Source organism: Lithobates pipiens, unplaced genomic scaffold (assembly GCF_037356315.1).
Source record: "Lithobates pipiens isolate NorthernLeopardFrog02 unplaced genomic scaffold, aLitPip1_a1.2 Scaffold_13, whole genome shotgun sequence".
NCBI lineage: Eukaryota > Metazoa > Chordata > Amphibia > Anura > Ranidae > Lithobates > Lithobates pipiens.
The window spans coordinates 262783927-262804394 of record NW_027507718.1 but is presented as its reverse complement, the minus strand read 5'-3'; the positions used below and the strand labels follow the sequence as shown (position 1 = coordinate 262804394).

At 38.8% G+C, this 20468-nt stretch overlaps 1 protein-coding gene across 4 annotated transcripts in view; it reads left to right on the top strand.

The window, feature by feature from the left end:
- The window catches only part of UNC5C (unc-5 netrin receptor C), a 517444-nt gene that overhangs the window by 382438 nt on the left and 114538 nt on the right, over positions 1 to 20468 (top strand). For all 4 annotated transcript variants that reach the window (XM_077476580.1, XM_077476578.1, XM_077476581.1 and 1 more), the window contains 2 exons: positions 5492 to 5635; positions 17284 to 17387. In XM_077476580.1, coding sequence (XP_077332706.1) covers positions 5492 to 5635; positions 17284 to 17387 — 248 coding nt within the window. The remainder of the gene's footprint in view (positions 1 to 5491; positions 5636 to 17283; positions 17388 to 20468) is intronic.

Genomic DNA, 20468 nt, shown 5'->3' with positions numbered 1-20468 from the left:
AATTTGTGTTTACGATATCAAGGCATTTTTTTTTTTTTTGGTTTTTGTTTTTTCTTCACAACAGAAAACAAATTGCCTTTAGTTTTTCTCGGGGGTATGCAAGGGCCCACATTGCACAAGGCTTTTTCATTTTTAATTTCCGCTTTTTGTCTTGAGCTACAGGATATTTTAATAATTTGTGGTAATTACTCATGATATTATTATTTATTTATTTTTGAGTGGACATGGCTCATTATTTGCAGATAAACTGTAATGGGTAATTAAACCAAGGAGGTGATAGTAGAACACATCTCATTAAAATGAGTTCCCACCAGAAGTCTTATACATATTACATGCTCCACCGAATCGTTATTATATTTGGAAGTGGTCTTTATATGTAAACAGTGTGCGATGTGAACATCAGCGCACAATTGTGCAGAAAGTGCAATTAATCGTTCACTTTGTGAATGGAAGTTCTCTGTGAAGCTGAAGAGAAATCAAACACATGGCTTGGCTTTTTAGGACGGTTAGGAGACTCTGTACATCACAAACAGGAACATTCATAGCATGTGTCTAGCTTCATATTTGTGTAGCACTGGCTTTTGGTTACACGATGCTGCCTTGCAAAAAAGCAGTCAAAGAGCCCTTTCATGTCTGGTGCATATCTCTGTTTTTTATTTCATTTCATATTTAGGGATATGATTAACAGACTCAAAGTGTGATGTATAATGGGGTTGTGTCCACACCATGATTTATATCTCTTTGGTAATTCATAATAGGCTCTTTGATATAACAAAAATATCTACTGACCATTTATTGATTCGTTTTGCCAGCGGTATAACACTTCTGTGCTTCAGAAGCTCGATTTTTCCACATTTTAAAGAACTCCAGCAAAAATATTTTTCATCTCATGAACACCCACTCAGTAGAAACACAACTTTCTTAGTCTTTGGGAGAGAATTTTGTGTAGCACTGCTTTTATCGTTGCTGGTGCATTATGGGTGTTTGTAAACCAGCAGGGGTTGATGACATCTCCTGATCTCTAGGCCATTTTTTTTATCTCTCTCTTAATTAAGTGCACTATTAGAGTTTTTTATTTTACTTAATTAAAAAGTGTAAAGCTGGCCTTACATACTATGTTTTATATTTTTTGTATGGAAAAAAAATACTAAATAAAGAATAAAGAATAAAGCTGGCCTTACATTCGTAGGCTGAATGAAAAATAAAATGGATTCCTCCATCCACACAAATAAGGTAGATAAGTCACACTCAATGGGACATTGGCGTTTATTTACTAAAGCTGGGAGGTGAAATACCAGTCTCACTCCTGCATAAAAAAAAAAAACAGCTCTAGGTTTTATTGCCAAAGTTTAATTGAACAAGCTGAGGTTAGAAGCTGATTGGCTACTATGCAGAATTGAGCCTGATTTTGCACTCTCAATGTTTAGTAAATAAAGCCCATAGTATTCTGACAGCAACACTTGCCACTGTCAGAATATCAGCTGCTAATTGGCATACATTTTTCCAACATATCCCTTTCACACCAGTGGACCGATCGGGTCTGCCTGTCCATTTTTCAGGATAGACTTGATTGGACCAACCATTGTTCTCTATGGGGCGGCAGATGTCAGTGGACGTGTGTTCGCTCTCACACACCGGCATTCAATCCGGTTCACAAAAAAACAGACAGAATGGGAGTATGATCCCCATCCATTTGGCAGACCGGATCAGATGGCAATCGGATGGAAACAGACAGGCAGTCCACCCCATAGAGAACAGCAGTCTGTGTCCGTATCCGCTCTGCATAGCGGAGTGGACACAGACCTGTCATCCACCTGCTCAGTGGGGATCAGTGGAGAGGTCCCCCGCTGAGCAGGCAGATCCGCTTGGGTGGATTCCACTCCATCTAAAAGGGGCCTTTGACAGAACTCAATTAAACAATTGACTTTTGTTAAGCAGGGAATCCCACAAACTCATTACATTTTTGCTACATACTCAGGGCACAGGTGGTGACAAGGAATTGAATTTCTGGCGACATCAAAACTTATTTTTTGTACTTCCTAAAATTGTTTTATAGCCCGACAAAAAAATAAAATGCATTCACTGCATCTAAAGACTAGTAAACTTCAAAATATGACTTTTTTTGTTTTTGGGTTTAGATACACTTTAAGAACACTGACAGCTAAAAAAAGCTGGCAATGGTTCAGACATTTACCCACTGAATTACAAAAAGGCATAATTAAGATTATAGGGTCTAAAATCAATGTATAGCAACAAGCATTGGGCTCAATTCATGAAGAGTTATTTTCCTCTTAAGATCAGCGGGAAAAAAAAATGGCGTTTTAGAAAAATGGTTTTGCTATTCACAAAAAAAAAACCTCCCAAAATAAAGCATGAGTTATTTCATTAAAACGTGCAGTCTTTATCTCATGAAACCATTCAGTATTTTATCTAATGATGTGATATCCAGTGGGATGGATACAGAGGAGAAGGATTAAAACCACTGTCAGTATTTATTGCTGTGTATGCCCCCATTAGGGTGATACACTCTGTCTATTTTTACAATTTCTCCTTGTCACTGCCAGAGAAAGGAAAATAATTGCCATATTTTTGGGTTGACTTCAATACACTAAGCCCTTGTACACACGGTCGGAGAATCCGCCGGAATGTGTCCTATCGGACCGTGTTGTCGGATAATCCGACTGTGTGTGGTATGCATCGGACTGATTCCATCGGAATATCCGTCGGACCCAATTTTCCAACTTGTTGGAAATATTTTCCGACAAACTGGTCCGATCAGACATACTCCGATCATGTGTAGAGAATTACGATCGGACAAAGTGCCACGCATGCTCAGATCAAATTCCTACACCAAAGCTATTGGCTACTAGCCTGAACGTAGTCCCGCCGTAACGAAATAACGTCATTACGTTCTGAATGATCGGATTTTCCGACAACTTGGTCCGACCGTGTGTATGCAACAGTTTCGGACACAATCCGTCGGACAAAATCCGTAGGACAAAATCCAACGGATTTGGTTGGCAGAATGTCTGACCGTGTGTACAAGGGCTTATAGTGGGGAAATCTCCCCAATGGGAAACAGATGGCAAAAAACTGCCAGCGATTCTAACCCTCCATTACTCTATCCAAAATGAAAAAGGAAGTTGTGTCTTTAGTTACACTTTATAGTCATTTTTGCTGTGATGTTTGCAGAATTCATTGCTATATCTTTGGACATGTCTGTTTTGTCTTGTTAGAGAATAGCCATTGTCATTCTCTGATGTTCTTGAAAGTGTCACTCTGATATCAAACTATCAAACCTTCAAATTGATGACATTCCTCTCAAGTTCTACACCTTTGTAATACTACTTGTCTATACCTAATCAAGGTTATGTTTTGCAAATATCTGAGCCAAAGATATCTCTAAAAATAATTGTAAAAAAGAAGAGTATCCCCACTACAGATGACAGAGTTTAGTAAATAAGGGGGAACTCTGCTGACTTCCTTCATACAATCATGCAAAAATGCAGTTTTTCTTTTTTATTTTCCTTGCATTTGATTGGGTAGTCTTTGTAAAGTGAAGTTTTACCTAATTTCCTAAACTCTGAAGCAACTTACTAAGTGTACAATCTACTGTATTTGCCTTTATTAAATCAACCCCAGTGTTTCCGCAGAGAGAACTGATCCAAAAAGGTATAGACTAGTCAAAATTCGCTATTATATTTTTACATTCCTTAAATACCACATGACTGAACCACTACTTATTTAACTCATTCATTTATTTATTTCCTTTATTGAATTGACTTTAATGCCATTTTAATGGGTTATTTACTGAGCATTTTTGCTTTTTAAGGTAAATACTGCATAAAGGGATAGTCAATTGACATTTTAAATATTGCATGAGATATTTGGGGAAAAATGTGCCATAACATCTACATATCTCACGAGATATGATTTAGCGAATGGAGCCCATTGTGTTCTGGAGCTCAATTCAGACTGTGGTTGATTTACTAAAACTGGAGAGTGCAAAATCTGGTGCAGCTCTGCATAGAAACCAATCAGCTTCCAGGCTTTTTTGTCAAAGCTTTATTGACCAAGCTGAAGTTGGAAGCTGACTGACTACCATACACAGCTGCACCAGGTTTTGCACTTTCCAGTTTTAGTAAATCAACCCCATTGTGTTTATGTTAACAGATTTTACAAAGTAGGGGGTTGTTCACACTTATTTAACGCTTAACAAACGCTTCTATAGCATTGCTATGGGCAATAGTCACGGGTGTTAATGAGATTTAGTATGGGCATTAGACCCCTTTCACACTGGGGCATTTTTCAGGCGTTTTTCAGGCGCTTTAGCGTTAAAAAAAGCACCTGTAAAGCGCTTGAAAGAAGCTGCAACTACAATCCCAATGTAAAAGCCCGAGTGCTTTCACACTGAGATCCCTTTCACACTGGGGCATTTTTCAGGCACTTTAGCTTTACAAAAAAACGCCTGTAAAGTGCCTGAAAGAAGCCACAACTGCAATCCCAATGTAAAAGCCAGAGTGCTTTCACACTGAGGCGCTGCGCTGGCAGGGCGTCAAAAAAAGTCCTGCAAGCTGCTTCTTCGCAGCACTTTTGGCGTGATGAACACACCGCTCCTAAAGCTCCCCTTTCCATTGAAATCAATGGGAAGCGCCTACAAAGCGCCTGAAAAGTGCTTTTGGCAGCAGCGTTTTGTGGGGGCAATCTTTAGCCCTTTATTTGGCCACTAGCAGGGGTTAAAAGCACCCCAATAGCGCTCGAAAAACACTGGTAAAGCGCTGCTAGTTTAAGAAGCGCTTTATGAGCATTTTTCGGGCGCTGACATTGTGAAAGTGATCCTAAAGCACTTGGGCTTCACATTGGGATTGCAGATGAGGCTTCTTTCAAGCACTTCACAGGTGCTTTTTTTAATGCTAAAGCGCCTGAAATACGCTTGAAAAACACCTGAAAACTCCCCAGTGTGAAAGTGGTCTAAGAGTGACATTTTTCAAGCGTTAATGATGAGTTAAAAATGCTCCCCAAATGCCCTATGCATTTGATGGGTGTTAATGAGTGTTAAAACAGCTCCACAAACACCTATTCCATTACAGAGAGCATACTGAAAGGCTTCAAACACCTCTTGACTCAACATGACGCTTCAATTTTGAAGTGACGCAACGTTAATGCTTCATGTTCTGATAGTGTGAGCAGCACTGCGTGCTGTCCATTGTATCATTTGCATAGGAATGCCAGTGCAAACTTAGCCTAATAATGTTTGTTTTTCCATAAATTTTAGTTTTTTGATTTATTTTCTCAGTTTTTTTCCTGCTCCCCTTGATATAAGACACCTTTTACAGCAGGGATTTTTTATTACACTTGCCTGCAGAAATCATTTGATTATTTACGTTATTTGGTGGGACAGGGATATTTTGTTACTTACTGCACCAGGTACTCAGCTTTACCTTCTGTACGATGCAAAAAATTGTCAGTCATGCTGTTTTCTCTCTTGTAGGTTTAATAGTCCGAGAAGTAAGCATTGAAATATCACGACAACAAGTAGAGGAACTGTTTGGGCTGGAAGACTACTGGTGTCAGTGTGTTGCCTGGAGCTCTGCGGGAACAACCAAGAGCAGAAAAGCCTATGTGAGGATAGCATGTAAGTATATATTCATTATCTCTTCTTCAGTAAAAAGGAATACATGTTTTATTTGTTATCCAAACAAATGCATATTTCTCATATAGCCATGACTTCACTCATCACTGACAAGGCCATATGCAGCACAGCTTTATTTTTTACAGTTAATTTGTCAAGTAAATAACAAATATGTAAATCAGTTAACCCGGTGTATTCTTGATCTCCAGAAAGAGCTAGCAGAACAGGCTTGGGGCTTTCGAAAGATAATTCCCTTACTATGTTAAATGACAAAAATGTTGCCAATTTCCTTTAAAGATGCTACATTTAAATATAACAAATTACTTTTTTCCTAAATCTAGTAGCCCATGTTGTAAACTTGTGACTAGCATATGTCAGATGATCGTGGTACTGCACTCCGCCATGTTTTGAATTTTAGGGATGTTGATTTTCCATTTAGCTAAATGTAAGTTAATTACAGTCCAGTGGTAGAATTTGTTTGGTAGATGATGGAGGTACTATGCAACATATTCTAAAACAAAATATAGGCTGTATTAGTTGATCTAATAAGCTGTGAAAGATTTTGTTTTACATGTATATGTATATGTATCTTGACAAAATTTGTTCTGTGTAATTAAGACATGTATGTACAGTATATAAGCTGGGTTCTATACTGTATGACCAAATGGAACAGCTTATCCCTTGCTCTAAGATTAAATAAGTTCTGATATTTTACATATATTATGTCTTATGTAAACTGTAAAGAGGAGGAATAGTGCTGGAACTGTATGCTTATTTTATTTGCATCTAATTGCAATAATAGACTCTTGTACCATGTTAGCCAATTCTAAGTGCATAACTTTTGAAGTTCAGGTGATGTCCATTATTGGTTAACTTAAAGAGGAGGTTCAGCCCCCCCCCCCACCATGAAAAACTAAAAGTCAGCAGCTTACCTGTCCAGGGAGCCCGCAATGTTGGTACCCCAGTCAATCTTCAGATCGGCTGTTGGGTACAGCCGCCACCATTCCTGGTAAGGGAACCCGGTAGTCAGTTCCCTATTGCACAAGCGCGAAGCTTGCTGTGGTTCTAATTGGTGGAGGAAGGTAGAGGGGGGCTGAACTTCCGAGAAACCAGGCCACGGCCCCATCTGCCGGAAGTGGGGAACAGTACCTGCCAAAAACAGGTACCCATTCCCCCTCCCCCTAAAGGTGCCAAATGTGGCACTGGAGGAGAGGACGGATAAGCGGAAGTTCTACTTTCGAGGGGAACACTGCTTTAAGTTGTTAGGGGTGCAAGCTTTCAGGACCCATAAGGTTCTTTCTTTAGGCCCTCTTTTCTTCTGAATTGTATAAAGAAGACTGACTGAAGATCCCTAATCAGTCCCAAAAGCTCCCATCATTATTAACTAGTTCCAAAATAAAAAGCAACTTTATGGATGCACATTTTAAATCCTTATTGTGGCAATAAACAGTATTAATTCTTTCTAATCCAAGCCATTTTTTCTAATAAAAACATGTACCAATTGTTCATGCCGACTGTTATGTCCTGTTCCCTGTTCCCGTCAGAATAAACTCTGAAGGTTTTTCCGCTAAAAAAAATATAGAACATGTTCTCTATCTAAGTCCATCTGAATTTTTGACGGAAAAAATCCAATGGGGAATACAGATGGTCAGAATATACGATGAAAAGCTCCCATCAGACTTTTTCTGTTGGAAATTCTGACCGTGTGTACGCGGCATTAGACGATCAAGAAAAAACAGCACCACTCCAGAGACCGAGCCTCTCATCCAACATTGATGCATCGGTGCCAGCAAAGGAGCCCATTCAAACTCTTGACACCAAGAATGTAAGGCAGGTTTATGCACCAATGACGTCACCACATTAAAAAAGTTTAATTGAACCATAGATAGCATATAGCTTGTGCCTGCCTGAGAACTACCCCTGTGACACGTTTCACCCCAATGGGCTTAAAATAGATATCCAGAATAAAGCTAAAATCTTAAAAATTCTCCCTCTCCCCCTCCTGACACCTATTCTGACTAACTTGGGAAAACAAGATTTATATTTATCTATTTTTAGGCTTCTCTGGTCCAGTCATGTGATCAGGCTCCCCTCTGTCAACCAGCAGCAACAGCTGCAGGGGAGAGGAGAGAGCATCAACAACTAATGGACCCTAGAAGCCTATGGGTGATGTCACCACTCTAAGCCCTTGTACACACGGTCGGACATTCCGACAACGACATCCGTCTGATTTTTTCTGACGGATTTTGTCCGAAAGTGGTGTTGCATACACACGGTCAGATAAAGTTGTCGGAAAATCCGATTGTTCGGAACGTGATGACATTCGTTCATTACGACAGGGGCTACGTTCAGGCTAGTAGCCAATAGCTTTGGTCTCGTAATTTGATCTGAACATGCGTGGCACTTTGTCCGATCGGAATTCTCTACAAATGATAAGACAAAGTCCGATCGGATCATGTTGTCAGAAATTTTTACATCCAGCTCTCAAACTTTGTTGGTCGGACATTCCGACGGAAAAAGTCAGATGGGGCCCACACATGGTCGGATTATCCGACAACATGGTCTGATCGGTCCTTTTCCATCGGAATGTCCGACCGTGTGTACAAGGGCTAAGGCATTGCCAGCCATTGTCAAGCACTGTCTCCACATCCCTACAGCTGAAGCAGGCTGACAAAAAGGAGATTACATGACTGGAACAGAGTAGCCTGAAAATAGGTATACAGATCTTTATTTCAAAGATTAGTTAGAAGAGGTGTTAGGAAAGGAAGTATTTTTAAAGGATGCCTTCAAATTTAAAATATATATATATAATAAATGCACTTTTTTTGCTGGTACGTTTATTTATTTTTTTCTTAGGAGCCCACAGAGCATTGCACCCACAAACATTATAGGGTATTTTACTTGCAGTCACATCAGAAAATATCTAATATTTTAACCAACTATCTGTTATTGTAAACACATTGGACACAACATGGAACATTTTGTTAGTAGCAGCATATTTCTGAGAAATAAATATCTTGGCTTTTAGTTTCTATTTTAACTTTTGCATCCTGGTATCATTGAATTGATACCAGGATACCAAGACACTGTTTAACCATGGTAATGTGAACAATATGAATGCAATATTAATTTATACTTAATGAAATTATTTCAGTGCTGTTTAAGACAACTAAAAAACTAGTTATCAGTTCATAGAAATGTTAGCAGCTATAAATAGTCAGCAGATTTGTTTATTTACAAGGGTCTTTATTTATATTATAAACTTTTACTATATTGTCTTTTTTTTAAATAAAAATAACAAACATGCCCATGCTTACTTGTTCTGTGCAATGGTTTTGCACAGAGCAGCCTCAATCCTCTTCTTCTGGGGTGCCCCGCTGGTGCTCCATGGCCCTCCTCTTCATCAGACGCCCCCACGGAAATCATCTTCCATGGGGGCATCCATGCAGGCTCGCTCCCGAGTCCTGCTGCTACATCCATTGACACAGACAGCGGGACTAGGAACTGCCCCCCCACTCTTGTGTCACTGGATTTGTTTGATAGCAGCAGGAGCAATGGCTCCTGCTGCTATCAATCTGTCCAATGAGGAGAGAGAGAGCAGCTGGAGCTGCTGCGCTCATGCACATTGCTTGATCGGATTGGGCTCAGGTAAGAAAGAAGGGTGGATCTGTCGGAGCTGCAGCAGAGAAGTTTTTCACCTTAATTTAAGGGGAAAAACATTGAGGCTTTACAACCCATTTAAGGCATAGGCAAGTGTGGGAGAGTGTAGGTACCAAAAACTCCTTCTGTTGCTGGTTTAATTTTCTAACAAGGTAAACCCTTGTGAAGACTTACTTTAAAGGAGTATATTACTCATTATGCCGCGTACACACAACCGGACTTTCCGGCAGACTAGGTGGAGTTCCTAGACTTTTGGTGGAGTTCCGATGGACTTTCCGATTAAACGGATTTGGCCACACACGAACGGACTAAGTCTGTTCGAAAGTCCATTCATTTTGAATGTGATGATGTAAACGGGACTAAACAATGAAGTTCAATAGCCAGTAGCCAATAGCTTCCCTTGCGTAGTATTTGGCCCGTCAGACCAGCTCACAGACAAACGTTTTTTCCGATTTTAGTCCATCAGAATTGAGTCCGTCGGATAGATTTGAAACATGTTCTATTTCTAGGTCCGTCTGATTTTATTTTTTTAAAACTATCGGACTAGCCCACACACAATCGGATAGTCTGCCGGAAAGTCCAGTTGTGTGTACGCGGCATTATAGTTACTTTACAGTTAAACAGTCTACAGTATTAACCATGTTAAAAAGGTAAGCTATTGCTGACAAAGAGCGAGAATCAGGCAGAGCTACCCAACTGATTTTTCTGCCTGAACATAAGGTCCACCTTCTCTGAGCTGCCACATATCCTCACTGCTGGGCTGCCCTTAAGTATCAGATTAACTTAGGGATTTGTATGATAAGCCTTTTATTAGATGTTTAGGTGCCAGAAGGGAGGATAGGGAAAAAGCACTGTATACATTTATTACATGGTTACGGATCTTCTTAGAACAATTCCAGTTCAATATGATGAATGATCAAGAAGCAACAAGCACAAAACAATTTCAGATTTGTTAGTTCTGTTAAATCAATATTCAATATACTCACATTTTTTTTTTTTATGTAGACTTGCTAACTTGATAAATAATAAATAAAATAGAGGAACTTTTCTGATACTAAATAAGTCATATCATAGCTTACAGTTAAAAAAATATATCATTTTTATTCCAACATGAAAAAACATGCTCATTCCAATGCTTTTCATAAGATATAATGATTCCAAACTATGCATAAAACATTTCAGTGCTATTAGTTAAGTATCACAGCATTGATATGTTTATGCATAGGTTGGGACTACTGCATTGGATTGCACATGTTTTTACTAAGATTAAATAAATACTTTACATTTTAACAGTAAATTGTGATACCTGTTTAGGATTGCTACAGAATACTGCCCATTATTACATTTAGTGCAATGTTATTTAACCCTTTGAAAATATATATAACAAGAGAAACTAATATAAAAATTATCTTTCTGTTATGCTAAAAAATTGTTACAGTTTTAAGGAAAAATGTATTTCTCTTCACACATAATTAAAATGTGCCAAAACTTATCTGCCGGGCAAATTAAAGGTACCCATGATTTTTCCAAAATGGATTTACTATGCACTGTAAACCATAAGTCATTTTAATAAGTATAGAAATGTGCTCAAAATGGAATCTTCCTATTCACAGCAGTTTCTCCTTCAATAATTGCAAGGTCTGGTCTTTCTGTGCAGACCGTACTCTGGGTTGATGACATAATTAGCTAACTTTACCATATGCTATAAAACTTTTCTTTTCCCTTACTGATCACCAACTATTGTTGTGCTGGATTAAAAAAAAATGATTTCATCCTCCAGAGAGTCGGCACTCTACAACTATAGTCCATTAAAACAGAAAAAGTATTGAACATTTCTGTTCATTGAGCATGTAATAGAATTAACTGAGGAGTAATTTGAATGTGTGAAAAATGTGTCTGCCACAGAAGATGCTTATATTTATTTAATAGAAGGTCAGCCACATGCCATGAAATACCTCTCTAGACACTTTTAACCCCTGTGGAGAGTTTGCCGGGGTTATTTAAAATGCAATTTCATCCTAGAAATGAAAGATTTTAATGCCATATTAAAAGAACACACACACTCATGTTTCCAAGTATATTGATCAGTTCTATGCTTTACTTTTATCACATATACTGTATGTCCTGTTATATGCAAAAAGAAAAAAAGAAACGTGAAATGAAAAGGTTTACCTGGCTCATAAACATGTGATAAGGGCATCACTGGAGAAATCATATGTAGATGAAAGATAGATCAAGAAAATTGGAAATCATACCTACTTCTCCAGAGTTCTATATTCACAGAGAAAATATAAGCTCAGTGTCACAGGTCACATACATATACTTTGTAAGTGTGTACGGAACAGAATTTACAGACTTAAATTGGTTTTAAGGTCTGTCTAACAACTAATATGTACGACTGGCTCTGGATAACCAACATGTGTCATTAAAATGTTATGAGTAGGGCATATTGTTTGACAAAGATTACCATTTTTAATTGATTGGGTGACTTAACAAAACACAGGTCCACAAGCTTTTCAAATCAGATTCTTTCAGCACCAAAATCTGCTTCCCCATAAAACACACCTTTTCTGCCCTTCCTTGCCAGTCTGTTTGGCTATTTGGAGCAAAATAAATAAACAATGGGGTTGTGGAGGAGCGTGTGACTCCAGTTGGAGGGGATGCTGCCTACACCCGGGTGACACCCAACCGGACTGACACCGGGCACCGAATTGAGAGGGTGCCGCAACTCCCTCCTATTCCTCCTTCCCTTCCGGGATCTCCTCAGCTCCATGTGATTTGCGAAGAGGGGTGGCGAGGAAGAAGTGAGGCAGAGACAGACAGGGTGCCCGGGTCTGTCTCTGTCACACGCCACAATCACATTTTTCTCCCCACCGGCTGCACTCACTGCAGACTGGACTATAGCCTCCTCCTCCTCCTCCTCCTCTACTCTGGCATCTCAAGTACACAGACCGGGAGGAAGAGCCGAGGAGAAACACTGCTCTATAACATCTTCCCAGGGCTGAGGTCTACAATAACAGGAGTCATGCAGAGAAGGGTCACATGGTGATTGCAAAGGGGGGGGGGGGCTGGGCAGGTAATAATTATGCTGACAGGAGTGATTTTAGGAAGGAGGTGGGGGTTATCGGATATGGGCTAGGAGGGTGCATTGTTTCAGGTTAGAGAGGTTAGAAGAAGGGGGGCAGATTTGAAGTTTCACTCCCCAGCAGAATTCCTCTCCCCTCCCAAACTACCCCCTAGCACATATCCTCTAACCCCCCCAAATCAAAGATCCCATCCCGGCTCCATCCATCTCCCGGATTCCATACAGGCTCCATCCACCACCCCTATCCCATCCCGGCTCCATCCACCACCCCATCCCATTCCGGCTCTATCCACTACCCCAATCCCATCCAGGCTCCATCCACTGTGGCAGGTTAAGGGGGGAGGGCAACACGATGCACTAGTCTGCTCAGTGCCTCGGGGGATGAAACCATGTTTTACCGCACTAGGTGACATCAACCCTAGTGTGGCCACTGTATTATTGCTCCTGATTTGCCCAGTGATATCACATGGAGTGCAGAGAAAGTTCCCATTAGGGTGATTCAACCTCTCTGTTAATTTTACCATTATGAAAAATAAAAAAAAGTTTTGCTTTAAAAAAAAAATGTTTAATTTAGAGTAATTTAGAAAGCTAAAAAAGTTTACAATTTACCAATGTCACCAGTGCAGTACAATGTCATCATATAACTGGTGTGGCAGTGATCAGGGAGTGACAGTGGTGACAGTATTTTCTTTCTTTTACAATTTTTTAACATACTGTTACCTGAGCAATATAGTGTTACCATAGTAACATTGTACTACTCTGGGTCAGTGGTCAAGCTTTTTTTTTTTACACATTATGTTTGTTTATAGCAGTGAATTACATTGCTATAAGCAAGAATTTTACTGAATGAAACTGATTCATTTAGTTTGTTGTGTTGTGATTAGCTGTTATTGGTCAAAGCTAGTCACATGGTATACATGGGCTGTGATTGGCCCTGCCTGTGCCATGTAAACAAATTGACCAACTACAGCTAGTAACACAATTACACACAATGGATGGCATGAAAGGAAGCCATCTATTGTGTAGAACTGTCATGTGACCTGCTGTGATTGGCCATGGCGGTCACATGGCACTGGCAGCGAGACGGTACACTGCTCAGTCATCGGCTGTGTCCTGTGTACGCAGCCAGTGTCAGATCATGCCACCGCATGGTCGCACAAGCGACACTTTCTGACAGGAAGTCATATGACATCCAGTCAGAAAGCCACCTCATGGCCACAATTCTGCTATAGGGCTGGGCAGGAAGGTGTTAAATAAGGGACTACATTTACATTGAAAGATTGCTTTATATCTGTGTGATTAGAGGGAATATAAATGTATCCATTATGTGAAAGGAAAAACTAAAATTGAATCACAATCTCACAAACAAAAATCTTGTGGTTACTGATGTTAATTATTGGTGTTGATTATGAAGCATAAAACCAGACTGCTGGTATCATATGCATAATGGATGAAGGTAGTTAAGAAGTATTCTCTGCACCAGTAAACCATCAAAAATCCAGACAAGAAGTGGTATCACATTTCTTAGCTCCTGAAACCATGTGCACATAATGACTGGAATTGTTAAGATCTTTCATGGTATGACTCAACTAGAATAGGAGTGCCAGTCACAGGTCAAAAGGTTGTGCCTTCATTATATAAATCAGTGACATGCACAAGGAGGTTAAATAAACAGACGACTGTACTGAAAATCTAATAAATTCGTAAATAAACTACTGGAATTTCAAAATGCAAACTCTAAATTATTACCATCTGGTTTGGCTGCAAAATGACTGAATGGAAATATGTGGTTATTTTATTTAATCTGTCAGTGCTGTACTTGGTGCAATTTCCTAGCATTGGATATATGACAGATAGGTTCATTCATAACATGATTGTAAATCAACACCAAACTATTCACAACAACTGTAGTATGTACAGGGACCAAAGATCACAGAGCTGTTTAAAAATTGCCATACATTTCTAAAGTAATAGCTTGCAGATCCTGTTGCTCAGAAGTTACTGGAGAGTAGTAAGTGATTAAATAAAAGTTAATATTGAACGTTTTAGAATGTGTTGGAAGAATCAGTCAATTGAAACTCAACCTTACTATTAAAAGTTAGGGAAGGGCTGTAATAAAGAATTGTACTTTCATCAACTATGCAGGCTTTTAAGTGTACTTGTACTTATTAGAGGGGCACTGTTTTCAACTTGACTAATATAAAAGCTCAAGTTTGCTACATTTTAAAGTTACAGACATTTTTTTTTTAACTGTAAATTTTTATTATGAGATGAAAAGAAAAATCAGCAAAAAGATACATAGCCAAATGGGCATACCCTGGCAGTAAACTTGTTAAACAGGTAGAGTACATACAGATACAGGTATGCAAATATGGTGTATAACACAGTAACATATCAAAAATTCTTACAGGATACTCGGTTTTGAAGGAAGGGGAGGTTTGCAAAAGGGATGAGTGAGGACATATAAGAGTACAAATATGAAAATATGAAAACAGGTATAACCATAGTTTGATTTGCGGACATAGTATAAACAAACTGAATGAGGGAGAAAAATCAGACAGGAGAAAAATATACGGGTAGGTTCAGTATAGGTACTTTGGGTATATTCTTGATTATGGGTAACATCAAGCTTTAGAAAGAGATATAAAATGGATATGATACCCAGGATGTTCAAGTTACAGACATTTTACAGACATGGTGACCCACAATAGGTTGGTGTACTGCTCCGGCACGATCAACATGGGGAGTAGGGTCTCAACATCCATTGCGGGAGTGCTGGCAAGGGATGGTGCTCGTCCCAGTTTCTGTGATCACTGAGGGGAAAGTAGGAAGAAATCCTTAGTTCTACACATCCATAAAATCCTTTAGTGGCAATGAGAGTGGCAACCTTAGCCTGGGCTTCCGACAGGCCACACCCCCCAATGTGTTTCGCTCTGCCCCCAGAGCTTAGTTATGGGGTGAAGATCCCATGAATGTGGGGAGTATATAAGCATCACCGGTAGTCAATAACGTGTATAAAGTGCTGGCAGGTGTGAGTAGTTAATCTGGCTGTTGAGAGAGGAATGATGGGGTAAGGGAAGAAAAAAATAAAAATAAACATAGGGAATGAAGTGGAATCTGAAGAAAGCTAGACTAGGAAAATGAAAGTGATGTGATAGAGATGAAAAATAAAAAATTGAAAATAGAAGTAGAAATGAGTGAATGATGTGGAGAATGGATGATGAAGGATGAAAAAGAAATGGTCAATAAGTGATGAAAAAAAAAAGAGTGATGATAAAATATAAAAAAAGTAGAAAAAAGTAAGGAATGAAAAATGTAAACGAAAATAATGATAATAAAAAAATAAATAAATAAGATATCGAGTACTGGGGTTAATTTACTAAAGACAAATCCATGTTGCACTACAAGTGTACTACAAGTGCACTTGGAAGTGCACTTGAAAGTGCAGTTGCTGTAGATCCGAGGGGGACATGCAAGGAAAATAATTTGCCATACATTTGCAAGGAAAATAATTTGCAAATTTGCCATTCATTTGCCAGTTAAGTGAAACTTTGTTACTTGACCACCCCTACACCAAATTAGTTAAATTCCCTACAGCCTTTTTATGTGGGTTTTTCATCATTGTTTTCTAGAAACATTGTGTATCTGCATTAGTATATTTCTTCTTTTCACACAATAATACTATGCTTAGAAGGTTAGGTTTAGTATTCAGGATTAAATTTAGGATTAGACATATTCTGCCAGTTTAGAGTTAAGGTGCCTTAACATCTATGTGCTTTCCCAAAAGGATTTACTACCTGGGAAGCGACACTTAAATGAAAATGAATTGCTCAACTAGTTTCAAAATAAAAAAGCATCTTTGGCTACAATTTTCCCCTCCCCTCTGAATCTCCACGAAGACTTACCACTCTATGATATAGCCCTCTTTTGGGTTCCAATGATATCCAGCATCATATAACCCACTTTCTGTGAGGATGTCATGGACATACATTCTGAGGTGTGTTGGGGGGCTCATAGTACTCCTGAACAGAATGCCACTCGCATGCCTTTAATGAACACTGCTCTGTGCAGGAGTAAGGGCCACCCACTGAAACCAGGAAAAGAGAATGGACCCACAGTATCACATGACTGGCCTGAAGACTGCAAGTTTTAAAGTATGTGTAGTGGCATGTATAAAAAAAATGGGATTGGCTTTAGGGATGCACCTCAACAAAAATAAAAGTTTATCTAAAACCCAGTGGTAAGACACCATGGGACACACATTGGGGTTTCAGTTTGATTCTTGGGGTAAGGTTAAGAGTAGGTGTTTAGGGTTAAGGATCTGATTGAAATTCGTGATTGGACATTATGTTAGTATTTTACAATAGTCCAATTATTATGCAATCATGTAATAAGTTACGTACGTTCATCTCAAATCTTATTGTATTACCGGTTTCATCAAAGAATTTAATATAGTAAGAATTAATTCAAATGATTGATAGTGGGGGGTGTAGTTAAAAAAAAACGCAGAGCTATTTATCCTACATGTATATTTTCTGTGCACTGACGGAAGACAAACAAATGCTACTATGCTAGTTTCTCTCCATGTTGAAGGTGTTTAAAAAAATTAGATACATGACCGTGTTTCTTCACATATTGTGTTGAAAGAGTGTACTGAGATGAATGTCTTAATATGTAAGGCATGAAGCGAAGATTTCTCTTTGTTCCCCACCAAATTTCTGGTGCGTGCAACATTTGCCTGTCATTGAAACTCCAACACTAGCTGTTTCTGAATAGCTAGCCGAAAGCCAAGACAGTAGATTTGGAGGCAACTCTGGGTACTCAGGGCTCAAATGCATGAGCAGTAAAATAAGTACAGTATATGCAGGGTTTTTAAGGTATTAACTAACTCCTTATTACTTTTTAGATTTACGGAAGACTTTTGAACAAGAACCACTTGGGAAGGAAGTATCTTTGGAACAGGAAGTTCTTTTGCAATGTCGTCCACCAGAAGGGATCCCAGTAGCTGAGGTCAGTCATTTATGACATGCAGTTTAGTTATATGAAAATGAAGCAAGTTGTGCTAAGAGTGGAACTTTAATAAAAAAAAAAAATACAAATATGATGTTTTTTATTTTGGAAGAGACATACTTTGCATCTTTTGTATTAAAGTTTCTTTTCTGCCTGTCCTCCCATACACACAGCTCAGTGTACAGTTTTCAGAAATGCTGAGATTAATTAAAGTGGTTGTTACCTTTCAAAAAAAAAATCACTGAGAGCCCCTCTGTTTTATCCAGGCATAATGCACCCTGTAAGTGTTTTTTAACTAAAGCCTCTATATACCTTTTTTTCAGCTATATTCAGACCATTCTTGTGATTCCCAGCTGCTCTGCTACTCTGATTCAGAGCTATAGTGGGAGGGGCCAAGATCTCCCACTGACATCAGGCAGGTATGTCACGTGGCCGCTCAGCCCCTCACACTGTAGGCCTATAGCAGAGTCGCATGAAAATAACTAAAAAAAAGTATTAATTTAAAAAAAAAACACTTACAAAGGGCATTATGCCTGGATAAAACAGAGGGGCTGCCAGTGACAATTAGTAAACTTTTTTAACTACTAATAGGGGGGGAGAAGGAGACACAGAGCTGACAGGCTGGGAGGGAGGGGTGAGGTGGACAGAAGAGAGGTGCGGATGACAGAGATACGTAAACTGACCATGGTAATCAGGGCTCAGTAGCCATGATTATCTTGGTCATTACACAGAGAGGCACACAGGAACTGGAAGGATCAGCCGGGTTTTTCTACATCTATGAAAGGGGCAGGTTAGACATCACAGGCACTAAGGGTCTAGTATGGATTTAAAAAACAAAATGCGTGGCATTCCCCTTAATATCCATACCAGACCTGAAGGGCCTGATATAAACTGGGGGGGGGGTGCACACCATTTTTTTCAATGGTGTTTTATCTATATTACTGGGAGCCGACAATACATTACAGCTGGGAAAATGTATATATATATATATATAACATTTTCCTTTAGAAATTTAATATTACTGTGGCACAGTAAAAAACATGAGAAAGATGTACCACTTTACAGGCAGACTAAAGGGGTCTCCATGCTCAATAATTAAAGGAATATTTCATTTTTATTGTTTCACTTTAAGCATTATTAAAATCCCTGCTCCTGAAAAAACAGTCGTGTCACGTTCGTGTCCCATATACTTTAACGGTGTTCGCACAAATTTTTTGGCTGTTCGCATGTTCTGGTGCGAACGGAACCGAGGGTTGTTCGGCTCATCCCTAATATGCGTGCATGTAAGTACGCATGTGAGTTAGGGACCTTGGTTTTTTAGCTCCTTGAGGGTGGGGACTGATCTGAATGTACAGTACGTAGAGCTCTGAATAAATTGTTTATATCTTAGAAATAATAATAATAAACATACTCCTGTAAACATTGTGCTGCTGTGTTTTATTACTCTGCGGGCCCTGTGTGGCCTTCTTCCTTTCTGATGTCATCAGGAACCAGCAGTCTCTTCCTCAAGTAAAAAAAAAAAAAATAGCACAACATCACCACTATTTCTGTGGGTGTGGCCAAAACATACATTATAGTGATAACCAAATTCTTGTTCTAAATTGAAAAATTTTAATAGGATGATGGTGGGGGTGGGGTTGGAAAGAATGAGGCACTTGATAGTTGGCTGTTACAAGTGTTTGTGAGCAACTGATGACCAGCACGCTGGTTGTGATTAAATGTTTTTTCCTAGTGAGAAAAATCAAATAGGAGGCATTAACAGAACTTATAACTAGCACAATATAATAAAACATGTGTACAGTGTGAGCATGATTTGCAGTAAGGCAAAAAAAACACTTGTATATTTGGTTGTTTTTATTCAAACTTGTTTAGTGGAATAAAATGAAAAACATTTAACTGGTACATAAATATGGTGTTTTAGGTGAAAACATGCTGGTATAGAAATTATCGCCATAATTTGCAAAGTTGGTTTAACAGAGCTGTAACTGGGTTATAATGAAGGATTTTAACATCTTCTTGAAACACACAATGCTACTTTTTATTTGGAAATCTTGCTATAAACATAAATACAAAAAAAAAAGGTATACTAATTGAGAAAAACTATATTTATTTGCCAATTAAAAAAAAGTTTTTTTTGTGGAAATCATCAGATTTTTTACTTAAGTGTAGCTGTTTTGTGTTGTCATTTTGATGTCTTATATTTGCTTTTTGCTTTGAATGCAAGGTATTTGCCTGCTGATAAAATAGGCTAAATCTCTTATCTAAGAGCTTGGATTAGAGGAAAATGTAAGAGAATGCCCCACAACAGCTTACAGATATGCAGAGTTTTTTTTTTTCTTTCTAATATTGTCGCTGATCCTTTATACATATTGTGGAGCAGGTCATCCTCACAACAGCTGTAATATTAATCTCTTCTGTAGTCTTATCTTATCAGTTTCTCAGTTTATAAGGACATTTTCACCTGTTACAGAATACAAATGATGCTGTTTGAATGAAATAGGCACACTGTCTGCTGCACATACTTTATGTTGTAGCAGTTAAATTATGCACTGAGAGTGTTCTGTAGGTCCCCCTAAGGGGAGTCTAATGGATTTATGTAGAATAGTCATACAGCTCAAATTTCAATAGAAGACAATGGAGATTCCAATGTAACCCATAAGGTACAAAATACTGTGTTCCTGAACTTCCCACTACAACAATAATTAACACAATATACTGTATGTGGTTTTAAGCAGAAGTATACAAAGCAGCTATGAGTAATTTAAGGTGTCAGGTTTAAGGTTCAACTCAGTTGGAGATACAAATAAGCCATAGTCAACACTGATTCATTTATTGTTTCTTTTTTAACTTTTTGCTATAATTGTGATATGATCTTTTTCCCTAAATTGGTCATATTGCATGGTATCCATGGGGCTGTGTGGCCAAGAGAATTCAGACCTATCCAGCACAGTCTGAGTGCTTTGGGAAGGGGTTCTCCAGGCAAAAAGGAGCCTACTTAAAAAAGAAATACAGACTGTCACTAATGGGCACTGGACTGTTATTTGTTGCCAGTGTCTCAAGAGGTTGCACAGGATTTGATAA